The sequence below is a fragment of the Protopterus annectens genome, chromosome 2.part1, assembly GCF_019279795.1.
Source record: "Protopterus annectens isolate FY-2018-M chromosome 2.part1, PAN1.0, whole genome shotgun sequence".
Taxonomy (NCBI): Eukaryota; Metazoa; Chordata; order Ceratodontiformes; family Protopteridae; genus Protopterus; species Protopterus annectens.
The window spans coordinates 746,679,394-746,693,520 of NC_056729.1; the positions used below are offsets into that span (position 1 = coordinate 746,679,394).

Sequence of the window (14,127 nt, forward strand, 5' to 3'; positions counted from 1 at the left end):
CAAAATCTTTCAGATTTTCTAAGTCACCTCTCCATAAAATAAAAATATCATCAACAAAATGTTGATAAAACTTGGTATGTGAAACCTATTCATTATTATCCATTACATATAGGGACTCCCAATGCGCCTGCACAGCATTTGCATAACTGTTTGCGCATGGGGTCCTCATAGCTACACCCTTCTTTTGTTTAAAATATTTCTTGGAGAACATAAACACATTCTCCAATATTGTCTCCATAAATAAACACACTACATCCACTCTTAAGGGGCTATATGTACTATGGGTTTACAAAAATGTCTTCATATAATCCAAGCCAATACTATTGGGGATCACAGTAAAAAAGTGAGGAGACATCTAACGTCACTAACAAGAAATCTTATGAAGTTATATCTAAATTCATATTAACATCATATAGATCCACTAAAAACTGTTTAGAATCCTTTAAAACAGTTACATAATTATTTAAAACGGGTCTTAATTGTTTTTCCACATACACTGACATTAACTCAGTCACCCACCCTCTACCTGAGACTATTGGTCTCAAGGGTGGTCTTACCGGATCTTTGTGGATCTTCGGTAAGGCTTGAAAAGTGGGTATCAATGGTAATTCTACCAAACAATATTTATGTACATCTTCAGTAATGCTATAACTAAGTACACTGTCATATAACACTCCATGTACATTTGCAATAATTTTAGTCACATCCTGCAACCATGGATTCATAATATAACATATCCATTATCACCACCACCCCTCCTTTATTAGCTTGTTTAATACATATGTTTTTATCTGAGTGTGAAATCAAATAAAGCGTCCTTTTCTTTTACAGTTAAATTAAAAAACTTCTTGTTTCTATTCAAACATGGTGTAAACTCAGTATACAATCTATCAAAATCGTCTTCACAAGTTTGACAAAACACCTCAGTAGTTGGGTTTAAATTAGGACAAAACATACTAGGTTTTTTAAAACCGCTGGTAATGAGGAAGGAAAAGACAGCGAGAACAATCACAAATGGTGGGTCCAACCATCAAGAGAATGCGGAACCAGGAGAAGGACAAGGATTGATGCATAATATTTCTAGCAGAGAGATGACGGACATTGAACAACAACTTTTACAAAAAGGTTTGTCATTTATACCTGCATTTTCTGCTGATTTGGCAGAGATAACTAGTGACATTAGATTATTTGCTAGAAGTTTAATGTTCCATTTAATGTTTCCAGAAACTGAAGCTACCAGCGGTTTTAAAAAACCTTGTACGTTTTGTCCTAATTTAAACCAAACTATTGAGGTGTTTTGTCAAACTTGTGAAAACAATTTTGATAGATTGTATAATGAGTTTACACCATGTTTGAAAAGAAACAAGACATTTTTTAATTTAACTGTAAAAGAAAAGGACGCTTTATTTGCTTTACAGTCAGATAAAAACATATGTATTAAATAAGCTGAAAAAGGAGGGGCGGTGGTGATAATGGATATGTTATATTATGAATCCATGGTTACTGAAATGTTGCAGGATGTTGAAACATATGATGCAATTACATATCATGATGCGACTAAAATTATTGCAAATGTACATGGAGTGTTATATGACAGTGTACTTAGTTATAGCATTACTGAAGATGTTTATAGTTTAAATAAAATGGTTTTCTGCCAACAATGACTTATTTTTGCTACAGTTCAGATTTTTGCACGTTTTTTCGGGTTTCTGATATATAAGGTAGTAATTACCTCTAAAAATATCTGTGTATAGATTGCAACTTATTTTAATGGACAATTGTCCTGTCTATCATTTGTAAATTGATGCATTCACAACTGTGGTGGTAGATTAAAAGGCCAGAATTCTGGTATTATAAAAGCAGTGCAGTGTGTGATTTATGAATCTGCTTCTTTCTGTTCTGCTAAGAGTATATTTTTTGTATGATTTTTTGGGAAGCTCCTTTCTACCTGACCTCCTCATCTATTCTGAGGTACCTTTACATGGATACCTCTGTCTCTGAACTCTGCATTATGCAGGACTAGCCCTGCCTTTGGTGTGAGGTCATCGTGGCAGTTTCACGATAATGAGGAAAGCCTTTTCCACTTTAAGCCTTCCCTCACCATTCATACATGAATGTAATGCAAGTTTGCTACCATACTGGCTCATTTCCCAATGAAACAACATAATCAGTGTCTGATCTGGTCAGAACGTCCGTCTTTAGATTTGGAATTAAGAAATGTTTAAATATGTACAAAGACTGCAGAACTGCTTTCCTTCTAAATATGGCAATGCATACAGTATTATGAGCATGTTAGATGATATTGATGTTTAATCCTCTGACTACAGGATGTTCACGTTAAAAAAATTGCAAATTCCCAATCTCTTTAGCTTGTAGATAGAATTCATTTAGTTTATTCATTCTTTGCCACTGTAAATGTAAACAAATTTCTTCAGAATTTATTCTTAGCTGTTTTGTTCCCAAATTTCTGTTGCATGCAAGTGACATGTATCTGGTAATGTGGATTTTGCCTTTTGTATTTGAATTTAAGTTTTTAATCTGTAAAGTCATAAGGAGGCGTAATCCCCTCCACACAGAAACTGTGTCTTGTTCTTTTAACAGCTGCGCTAGATCCAAACACTGCTATTGTGCTCCTTCAGTGCCTTTATCAGTATAGTGTGTATGAGACTCTTCCAGAAGTGACTCGGACAACCATTTTAATCAGTGCCTTATGGAAATAAAGATGCTGTCTGCTTAAGATGTCAGCAGTTAGACCATGGGGCAGAGATAAATTTAAACAACTGCAGTTTTTCTTTTCAGTGACTTGATCATATTGTATAAAAATAAAATGTGTATCATTTTCTTATCTTCAATGATACCTAGCTTATTAACTTATTTGATGTTATGCGTTTTTAATGCACAGATACTTAAAAAAAAAAAATACTGTTTCCACAGGTTACCTGAACTAGATTCAGCACTTCAGTGTATATCGGACATTGTACATCAGCTGGCAACTCAAAAATCTAACATTGAAGAGGAAATTCATTCCACATTTGATGAACTGCAGAAGACCTTAAATGTCAGAAAGAGTGTGCTTCTTATGGAACTCGAAGTTACGTATGGCCTTAAACACAAAGTATGGAAACTTTGTCATAGCTTGGCAGATAATAACATTTTTATATTAAAAAAAAACTGTCTTCTGAAGGAATATTACTGATAGAGTCAAGTCTAAATTGATGTAGTGAAGGCAGAGAGAGGTTATATAACACAGGGAATCCCAGGCTGCACTTTTATCCATTTTGATCAAGTACTGACTGCTTTCTTTCTGGTCACCTTAAGAAATGGGTACAGGTACTTGGCCAAAATTCTTGTTTACTGAATGATCTTGCATATTGGTTTATAGTTAAAACAGTTTTATTTTTCAGATGCCATTGATTTATTGTGTATGAAATGATAGACGTGTATGTGTTGAACAGCTTAGGAAGATGCAATTTAGCAGCAGCTGCTTCATATTGTGTCTGTTTTTTTGCTTCAGAGTGATGCTGCTCAAACTCATGACTAAGACCAGTGCTTACCTGTATATATACACAAACACACACACAATAAAAGCACATGTGCCAGTGCACATACACCCTTAATCCTTCATTAAGAACCTGCATGCTGGACAGATATTTAAGTGTTAAGTCACTCAAATGAAGGAGCTCTATATGAAATTAATTGCATTACATAGAAGCCTGTCAGGTCGACTATTTCATGCCTTTGATTGTTGAATCCCAATAGTCAAGTATGGTAAAGTGGTTTTATCTGAAGATGCATTCTCAACATGGTATATGTTCTCTATACTGGCTTAGTTTGCAAAAGGCTGAACCAGGGATTTATCAGCCCTAGAATGCACCCAGTTTAATACCTAGCTCTTAGATCTAAACACCATTGAGTAAATTTCATTACAGGTCTTTAGACAGTATTGTGTGCATTATGTAATGAAACCAAAACTACTTTTTAAGTATAAAACCCTGACTTACTTATTTTAAAATAAATGCCCATGCTTTCAAAACATAAAAGTTCTCTGATTCTGTAACTGGTACCAGACTGCATTGACAGTAATGCAGAGAATGTGTGCTAACCATTTGGGTCACTGCGTCACAGGTTTGGAACAAAATGAGCAATGAACTTGGAAGCAAACTTGAATGCCTAATCCAACAATTTTATGTTGATATGATGACGTGACAAAATTCATATTTTTATGTGATGGGGTCTTCAGTTTTAATAGTAAAGCTACAAGTTTTAATTAGTATTTGCAAATAAAAACCCCTTCAGCAATACTACAAATAGTCTGGGACCCTGACATAAAATAGATTTAAAAAGAAGCTTGGAACTAATCTTTTAAAGCCCACGAGGTATTTTCTTAAAAATGGAGAAGTAGTTTAGTTTATAGCAGTCAGGTGTACATGATTCATGTCACATTCATTATGTAGCGCACTAAGCAACATGTCATTTAGTGATGTGTCCAGCAAGCACATTAATATACTGATTCACATGGGTTTGTAGTTACAGAAAAGCTTTGCCCCTGCTTAAGTAAGTTAATCCAGAACTGGTTAAACCTGGTAGCCAGTTTACCAGACCTGGACTGAATAAATTAGGTAACTGAATTAATAGTCACAAATGTAATACGTATTTCATTTTTTACTACTACAGTCTGCATACTAAATACCTAGGAGATGGACAGCTAGTATTGTCCCATCTATTATTACACAAAAAAAGGAGACACAAAAGTGACCCAGATATTATTACCCATTCAATACAATTTTGTTTGTGGATAATGCAAACAGTACAGTGCATGATATGCTAGAAAACTGAAGGTAATAAATTCACATTTTTACAAAATTTAGATTTGACTCTTGGAGGGCGGCCACGGTGGTGCAGTGGTTAGTGTTGCCACCTTACAGCAAGAGGTTCTCCAGTTCTATCCACGGCTGGGGTGCCTTCTGTGCAGAATCTGCATGTCCTCCCTGTGGTCGTGTGGGTTTCTTCCGGGTGCTCCTGTTTCCTCCCACATCCCAAAGACATGCTGTAGGTGGATTGAACACTCTAAATTGACCCTAGGTGTGAGTGCGTACATGTGTGCCCCTTCTGTGGAAGGTTGGGCGCCGGGCTGGCAACTCAACACTGTAAAACTTTACTGCCAATCATGAGCAGACAGGTGATCCACTGTGGCGACCCCTAACCGGGAAAAGCCAAAAGACGAAGAAGATTTGCCTCTTGGACTTGATTTGTTTCTTTGAAATGGTTGGCTGTATATAAAAATGAAAAAAATCATGATATAGCTTTCATCAGAAGTAGTAAAGTCTTTGACAGAGTCTTAGAAAATAAGCTACCTAATGAGATGGTTCAGTGGTTCACATTATCAGAAAGATCAAATATACAGACTTGGGCAGCATTACTTTTGTGGCCACTTGATCAGGTAATGAGTAGCTCAAGTACATTTGTGTAAAATCTTACTATAACAGTAGATGTCCTCTTCACTGTTGCAGTATTCTTAACGTTAGCAATCTCTCACCCAGGGCATCCGGATGTTTGGCCATCATAAAAAAGCCTAATGATCTTGTATCAGAGGAGGTAAGATTCTGTGCCTTCCTGCTTGTTGACCTACTGCATCACTGTAGTGTTGTCTGTGTGCATCTTTAAAGAGCCTGGGGAGAACATGGGGTGAAAAGCTTGAAGGGCCAGAATCAGGGTTCTCATCTCTTTTTTGTTGATATGGTCTGACTTCTGATGGGGGGGCAGAGACCCTGAAATTTCAGGTGACCAAATAAAGCCCCCCACCCTTTGTCTGAGTCATCAGTGAACAGTTCTTGAGAAGGGACCAAAGTCTGAAAGGGAAGGCCTAGGTTGGGAGCAAACTGTTGAATCCACCACTCAAATTCCTTCTTTAGACAAGGAAGGAGAGGTGTACTAAAATCCAGAGGGTAGCAATGCTGCAGCCAAACCTACTTGAGGGTACAATTGAAGCTTTGCTATATGCAGTCTGGCAACAGGGAGTACTGGACCAGAAGAGGCCATGAATCCTGGGGCCCAAAGAAACTCTATGGCTGTAATGGCTGTCAGAGAAATAATAGACTGAAATAAGGCTGTCAATAACAAAACTTTTGGAGGTGAAAGAGAGGCCAAAATTGGCACTGTTTGAATCTTGCATCACAGATGCACATGATCCTAACAGGGAGTCCGGACAGACTTTTGGAAGTTGATAGTGAACCCCAGACTTTGAAGAAGTGAGATAATGAACTCCAGATCCTGTAACAGGTGAATGGGAGAAGGCTCCTGAAGTTCCAGATCATGTAGGTGAGGAAAAATCTGAATGCCTTGGAGGCTGCAGAAAGCAATCACAGAAGCTAGGCATTTTTGTGAAGACCCTTGGAGCAGTAGAGAGGCCAAAGGGCAAATCAGAGAACTGAAAATGAAAGGAAGAAAGAGAAATGTAAAACTTCCCAAAAAGAGGATGTGAATAGGGATGTGAAGGTAAGCATCCTTCAGATCCAAAGACACCAGAAAAGCCTGGAAATAGTAAAAGAGGAAAACAGGATTTGAAGAGTAAGCATCTGAAAAGAAGGGACTTTGAGGAAGATATTGAGAAGGAAGAGATCCTGACTAGGTCTCAAAGTGCCCTCCTTGCAAAGAACCAGGAATATCCTAGAATAAAAACCCTTTCCCAAGGGGATAGGTTGAATTGTTTCTTGGTTCACCAGGGATCCTAGCACCTATGGGAAATGAGAAAGTTGCTCTAGAGTAGGTTGAGGAATCCCTGAAAAAGGAGGGAGAAACTTCCATACCATGAATTAACCCTGACTTGTGATAGAAAGAACCCAAGAGTCTGAAGAGATGAGAAGGCAATTTGGAAGAAAAAGGGAAAGCTGAAGACACAAAGGAAACCTGTCCTAAGAGACAGAGGGAGCAAATTGTCAAAAAGAAGCAGGCTTATCAAATAAAGGAGGCTTCTGGACCACAGAAATCTGAGAAGACTTGGCAGAGGGGGCCTGCCTACCACCCCTTCTGCCCTTGGAGGCCTGGTGGAGTTGCCTGTGACCAAAAGCAGATCTAGAAGGATAATGCCTCTGGAACTTAGGGATAGGAAAGACAAAAATATGTTTAATGTGCTGCAAGGCTTTGTCTTTATCTTGAAGAGACTTAAATAGGCCAACAGCAGCAGCCCCCAAAAGATGTGGATTATCTAAAGGAGCATCCAATAATTTGGCTTTAATGTCCTTAGGAAAATACTCGAGACAAAGGTAAGAATAATGCCTCTTGACAGACTCAAAAGCCACAGCCCTGGAAGAGGCATCAGCAGCATCATAGGTGCACTTTGTGTCAGAACCTAAAATAGATAAGGCAGAGGTTTTGCCTTCAGAATCAGGGAGGTTAGAAATAACCTGACAATCCTTAGCAATCAAGGCCATACCTGGTCATGTGGGTTGAGTAATTAACAGCCCTAGAGGCCAAAGTAGAAGCAGTCTTAACTTACCAATCCTCTCCATTGCCCTACTATCCTCATCAGAAAGCAAAAGTTTGGTAGAGGGCAAGAGCTTTAAAGAGTTGTCAGAAGATACTGACATCACAGCAGGATCAGCGGTAGGACATTTAAATAAAAACTGACAATCCTCAGGAACCTTATAGAACCTGTCAGGTTTCTTAGGAGCAGGAGGCTGAGAATCAGGAGGCTTGGAAGCAGCAATGAGTATATAACAAGACAACCAACACAGGAGTGACTGCTGATGGTTTAGGAGTATCCACCTGAAGCAACTCATAATATCTTCTAGAAATATCAGACACTTGAGAAGAATCCCACTTTCCACCATACTAGCAGTTGTGTCCCCAAAGGACAATTCCTGAAAAAGAGACTCAGGGCTAACGGACTCCTCCTCAACAGAAGCATAAGGCAAAGGTATCTGTGAAGAATAGGACAAAGACACCTTATCAGTAATTGAATCCTCATCCAAGGAATCTGGTTCTCGAAGTTGTTTAGAAGTGATAGAGGTCCAAGGAGGAGCAAGCACCGATACCCCTTGAGGAGGCTTTAGGGCCATCAAGGCAGAAAACAAACCCTGAGTAGACTATTTCTATCCCCTTTGATGATCCTTAGGAAGGACCAAAACATGCTTTGTTTTTTTTGTATTTTCTTGGAAGGAATATCACCCCTAACAAATACCAGAGGATCCAACCCTTGAGGGGAAAAAAAAACAGGGCACTTATCTGATGGCTAGGTACTCAACACAGCAGCAGGGTAGTCAAACCTTTCAGCAATAATGGCATTCAGACTGGCGGCAAATAAGTTATGGTTACCAGCGCCTGTAAATCAGTTTTATGTCCTATGTTCTGTGTGGGGAACATATGTGTGACACACAGTGCATACATGATCATTAGGCTTTGGTATGCTGGCCGAATGCCGCCCTAGGTGGGATCCCTAATGTTAAGAATACTGCAACAGTGATGTAGAAGGACATCGGGATTCAGCTAAACTTTCAATGCCTGTGATTGCCAAGGCTCAGTGTTAAGTTGTTTAGTGCCTGATGTAATGTGATTTTGGTCCAGCTTTATTGTTCATGGTGTTGACTAATGGTCACTGTTATGCTGCTTAAAGTTTAGTACTTGGGATACTGGTAAAGGCTCATAAAACACAGAAACATAAATTATGACCGCTGAATTTGCCTGTTTCTGTAAACGTTGGATAAGGTGCAACATCTGTTTAACCAGCAGCTTTATTTTTTCTTCCCCACTTTTCATAAGACTTGATATATTGCCAATGTAGTTCTGAACTACATTGTTGTTTTGATGACTGTGCTTTGTGTTATAAAGGATGCACCACTGAATCATCACTCTTTCTTTGAAATAGTACTACTGTGTGCATTCCATGAATTGTCACATTTTTATTTATTTTCATTTCTTAACTGGGTATATAGATTGGTCGACAGATCCTTTTCAGCTATGATCCTGGCTAAAAGGCAAGAATTAAGCAGTTGTGATGTACTACCAGTATATTAAATGAGCAGTTGTCAAGCTCAACGTATATATACTATAGCATACTGAAAATAGAGTGCATTGACTAACTATTGTGATAATCTCAAAAGTGTTAGCAATTAGAAACATTTTGACATTAAAGGAGTAAGTTATTAACAATATTTACACTAATCATAATAGAAGTTTCTTGGTTTGCCCTTTGGAAATGAATATAAGCAAATGTTTTTAAAACTGACAGTAGCAGAGACAGAGAGACAAAGCTGGCTTAAATTTGACTTGCAGTGTACTTACTGCTGTTAATTGTTATCTCAACAAGACAGCACTGATCCGACTGTTAAAAAGATATGAGATGGACTACAAGACTCCATGGTTTTATTATTTTTGAGTATTCTAAGGATTCTCTATTTAAGTTAGTTATTTGACATTTGATTACCGGGAAAGTCTGACTGGGCACAAAGTCATTTTTCAGTGGAGACCCAGGGAGAAAATCTCCATAGCTATTGTACAGCTAAGTAAGTTATATTTAACAAACAACATATATATATATATATATATATATATATATATATATATATATAGCGGGTTATCAGCGCTGTACAAATCACTAGACAGTGCAAGTCACCTCAACAGAGGAAGGTACACTTTGCAGATGAACGTTATCCACTTTTTGTTTTGCTATTCATTCTGATTCCCAGACACTCCCTTGGGGGGCAGGTTGGATACAGGTAGAGACCAAGTAATTGCGTGATGCACATATGGCTGCTGCATGGCTCAAAGAATGGCAAATGCAAACATCAGTAAAGCCAGCAGAAAAGGTGGAAATCCCCAATTTTATTTAAACAATAAAAATAACATAACAAGGTTGAGGGAAATAAAGCCAACTACCTGCCTCAAACCGGTTTCGGCTGTAATAGCCGCCTTCAGTGAGTAAACATGTGCAACCACAAATACACTCATTTCTATATATTACATAAAGCAGTTCATTGGGGCATTATAATTGGTCATTAAGCCCAGGTGGAAATAGAGCTCCTAAGCTTGATAATCCATTTACGTTCCTTGAAATTAAGTAAATCATGCCAGCCTGATTTGTCCCTACATCTACCCACAATACAATCTAGAACAGTAAAATTAAAAGACGCAGTATTGTGTGTGCACACATGTTTATACAAAGCATTGGTAGAAGTTTGTTCCTAATGTCACTGAGATGCTCCCCAATTCTAAGACAAAAAGGTCTGGATGTTTGTCCCACACAGAATAAGGAGCATGAACAAGTGACCAAATAAACTACCCATTCTGTGCTGCAATTGACCCAAAAATTAATATTAAAAACCACCAATGTGTTGCGACTACTAAATTCCCTTGTTTTCTGAACCCTAGAGCAGTGAGTGCAATGTCCACATGGCGTACAACCTATCAATGGGCCACCTGTAAGTGTACGTTGAGTGGTAACCATAGAACTAGGTCCCACCCTCTTGTAATGACTAAAAAGGGAACCTAATGTACGTCCTCTCCTAAATGAGAACTCCTCAGACGAAAACAAACCAGGAAAAATACAAAAAGTGCTGAGAATTGCACCAGGATACTCCAACACACGAATGCAACAAATATAAATGCTGTTCTTGAAGCAAAGGAAATTTATTTAACGAAACACAGTACTTGTAAAGCACTTTTCGTCCCACTAAGTAGTGGGACTTCTTCAGACAAACAAATGTTCTCAACTGCTGTTTAACCCAGTCCTACATTTGATAGGACCACACATAATTGATGCAATTAAAATCAAAGTAACACTTGGTGGTTTAAATTAATAGTTAAAGCAAAAGATGCAGGCATTAACACTGTGTGCAAAACCATCATGTTATGCAATGTGTTCAACAAATTAAACACATGATTTAAACTGTTCTAACACCCACATATATTAAATAATTATTAATATTTACTGTGTGAAATGTGTTTACTTACAAAGAATAGTACTGTAAAAAAAAAAAAAAAAAAATATATATATATATATATATATAATATATATATATATATATATATATATAGCTAGCAGCTGTGGCAAAAGAGCCATGTATAAAAGGTCACCAACAGATAAGAGACCACCTTGATGCATTACAATACATACATGTTATACAATTCAATAAAAAATACAAAATACACATTTTACATATAAAAATATATAAAAAAACATAAAAATCAATAGTATGTATCTAAACAACTAATTCATGTTCCCACAAAGTAAAGGCATACACCTTCAAGTTTTGTGGTGTAAGTAACAAATATAATAAATACATTTACATTTAATAAAGATCAGAATACACATTTTACCTATAAAAATGTATAAAAACCTTCAAGCTTTGTGATGTAAGCAACTAATATAGTAAGTATGTATATACATTTAATTAATATAATGTGTGTAAATGAAATAGGAATAGATATAAATATAAAAATTAAAAAGTAAGTAAAATGTAGAGAACCTGACTGTTACCTGGTCAAACTCTTCATTTTTAAAACAGGATATATGGAGCAAGTCTCATTAAGGCCTGGGAATGAACAGGCATTGGTACGAAGTTCCCAATACAGTTCTAATATTTCCAACCGTACAGAGTCTACCGCCTAAAATAAAAATGTATGGTGGGGAAAATCACTAACATGTTTGGCTAATGCATTTTCTAATTTGCCTTTCTTTATATAATAAAGATGTTCGTACACCCTCTCACATAGCCTTCTGTCTTACCAAATTAAAATGCTAAACATTGTTGGCATTGTGCAACGTAAACAACACCTTTGGATTGGCAATTTAATCTATTTTTTTACCTTAAATGTATGGTTTCTAATGTTGAAGGTCCCACCAGTGGCCATATTAGGACAGAAGTCTTTTTTCTTGGAATTCCTCAATGAGGTCAGTAATCAGTTGTTCTGGATAACCTCGGTTGGTAAACATAGTTGGGCAAACTTAGTGATGGCTTACTGGGAGCAGGCAATTGTGCGGATAAATGAACAAGTGAACAATCAGATTAAAGTCTACGCACGTTTCCATGATGACATTTTTATTTTAATCCAAGGAGATGAAAATGAAGCAAAGAACATTGTAACCTACTTTAATACTAGTTCTGAGGTCTTGGAATTCATGTACGCATTTGGTCAGGACAGGATTGTCTATTTAGATGTAGAACTATGGAAAGACTTTCAGAACAAAACCTACTGTGCTAAGATTTACAGAAAGGATACTTATTCCAAGAGTTTCTTACATTATGAAAGTAACCACCCTTGGTACCAAAAGAGATCTGTAGTGAAAGGGCAATTGGTCCGGGCCACTCGGATGGTATCAAGGGAGCTTGATTTTTTAGAAGAATGTGAAACATTACAAATATGTTTTATAATAATGATTTACCTAGCAAAAAGGTAGTAACATCATGAATAACTCCATGTATAAAAACAAGATCGATCCTGAAGTCACAAAAGTTAAATTGTATGATAAATTCTTATACATTGTTATATATCAAGAAAATTACATCTGTGCCACCTACAGGCTGACTTCATGCAGGACATGCACAAATCAGATCATTAGGATAATTATTTCCCATATACATGTTTGAAATGAATTGCTCTTTTTTCAGATCGATTTGGGTTGAATAATGGTTCCATTTTCTCTTGGGGGTTAGTTTGATGCTCCTTTACTTTGTGTTGAGACAGACTATTCATTTTTTGAGTCGGCCTTGTTGCATTATCTTTGTTATCTATAGGGACTGTCATTTCACCTACAATAGCTAATATAGTTAATATAGCTATTGTATCATACACCATTTATTTGTTGATAGGTTTGGACACTATTTTCGGGTCCCTTATATGAACATGGTCACTATATTTTGGTAGTGGTGTTCCAGTTAGGGAACATTTTTTGATTGCACTCATCAGGTTTGATTTGTGCTTATTAGTTTTTGGCTTTGGTTTATAGTGATACACGGCATTGTGGTTATTTTCAGGGAAGTTTTAAATCCCCACATTACCACAGGGCTAGCTATAGTATCATTGTTGCTAACTGATGGGGAATCATTCCCTTCTTTTTTTCTTTAGGATACAACACGTGTTTGTGTTGGCATCTAACTTAATCAATGCTTCACCTATATGGTGCTTCTGTTGTGTTTGAATTTTTGACTACAGTGATATGCAGCATTGTGGTTTCTTTGTTCCAGTCTATGTATTATCACAAGGGCTAGCTATTGTATCATTGTGGTGTATGGACATTAAGGTTTCTCCGTGATCCAGGGCCATTTATACTTTAGCATATATACCAATGAAAGTAATCTGCTTATACCTATGGTTGGTTTGATTGATACAGTATAAGTACCATGTTATTTATTTAGGATCTGCTTTGTGTCTAACCCATGCATATATTTTCTCAAACGGGCTTTTTTGAGTGATATATTTTAAGATTTTGGTCCTACTACCATTGTTGGTGAATTTGACAGTTCCTTGGAATTTTTTATACACACACACACACACACACACACACACACACACACACACACATACATATATATATATATATATATATATATATATATATTTACATTTTTTGCAACATGGCTTTGACTCCACTTATTAGAGGTCTGGCCTCGGACATGAATGATTTGGCAATTTTTGGTCTAGGTTCATCTGATGTTGATAATCAATCTAGGGGTTTGAATAAGGACCCTGATATACAATGTGAAACCATGTTTTTCAAGTTGGGTAAAAGCATGAAGGGTCTCCGAACCAATGTTTGGCATTCACACCTGTTCAAGGCTTATCAACTCAAAAAGATTACACCACGGGGTCTTAGGGTGAAAGTACAGCCCGTAGCACATAATATTGATGAACAGTTAACTGATTAATGGACGCAGGTCCAACAATCTGCTTCCATGGGGTTTGTGGATGCCTTAGCGAGTTTTTATGAACGGACTGTCAAACAAGGGATTCAGGAGGTTGAAACACTTTGTATGGAGGTCAACAAATTTGAATCAATGGGGTCTTTTTCCTCTCAGGTTAATCAGTTAACCACTGAGTTACTTAAGCTTGAATAAGTTTTAAAGGACAAGAAACTCAAGAAGTTTCAAAGAGATGTAGGGGATTATGACAGAGGTAAACCTTTTGAAATGC

General features: G+C 37.1%; 1 protein-coding gene across 5 annotated transcripts in view; it reads left to right on the forward strand.

Moving 5' to 3' along the window:
• Positions 1 to 14,127, forward strand: part of TRIM2 (tripartite motif containing 2) — a 1,116,451-nt gene that overhangs the window by 897,661 nt on the left and 204,663 nt on the right. For all 5 annotated transcript variants that reach the window (XM_044062463.1, XM_044062466.1, XM_044062467.1 and 2 more), the window contains exon 5: positions 2,935 to 3,115. In XM_044062463.1, the coding sequence (XP_043918398.1) occupies positions 2,935 to 3,115 (181 nt within the window). The remainder of the gene's footprint in view (positions 1 to 2,934; positions 3,116 to 14,127) is intronic.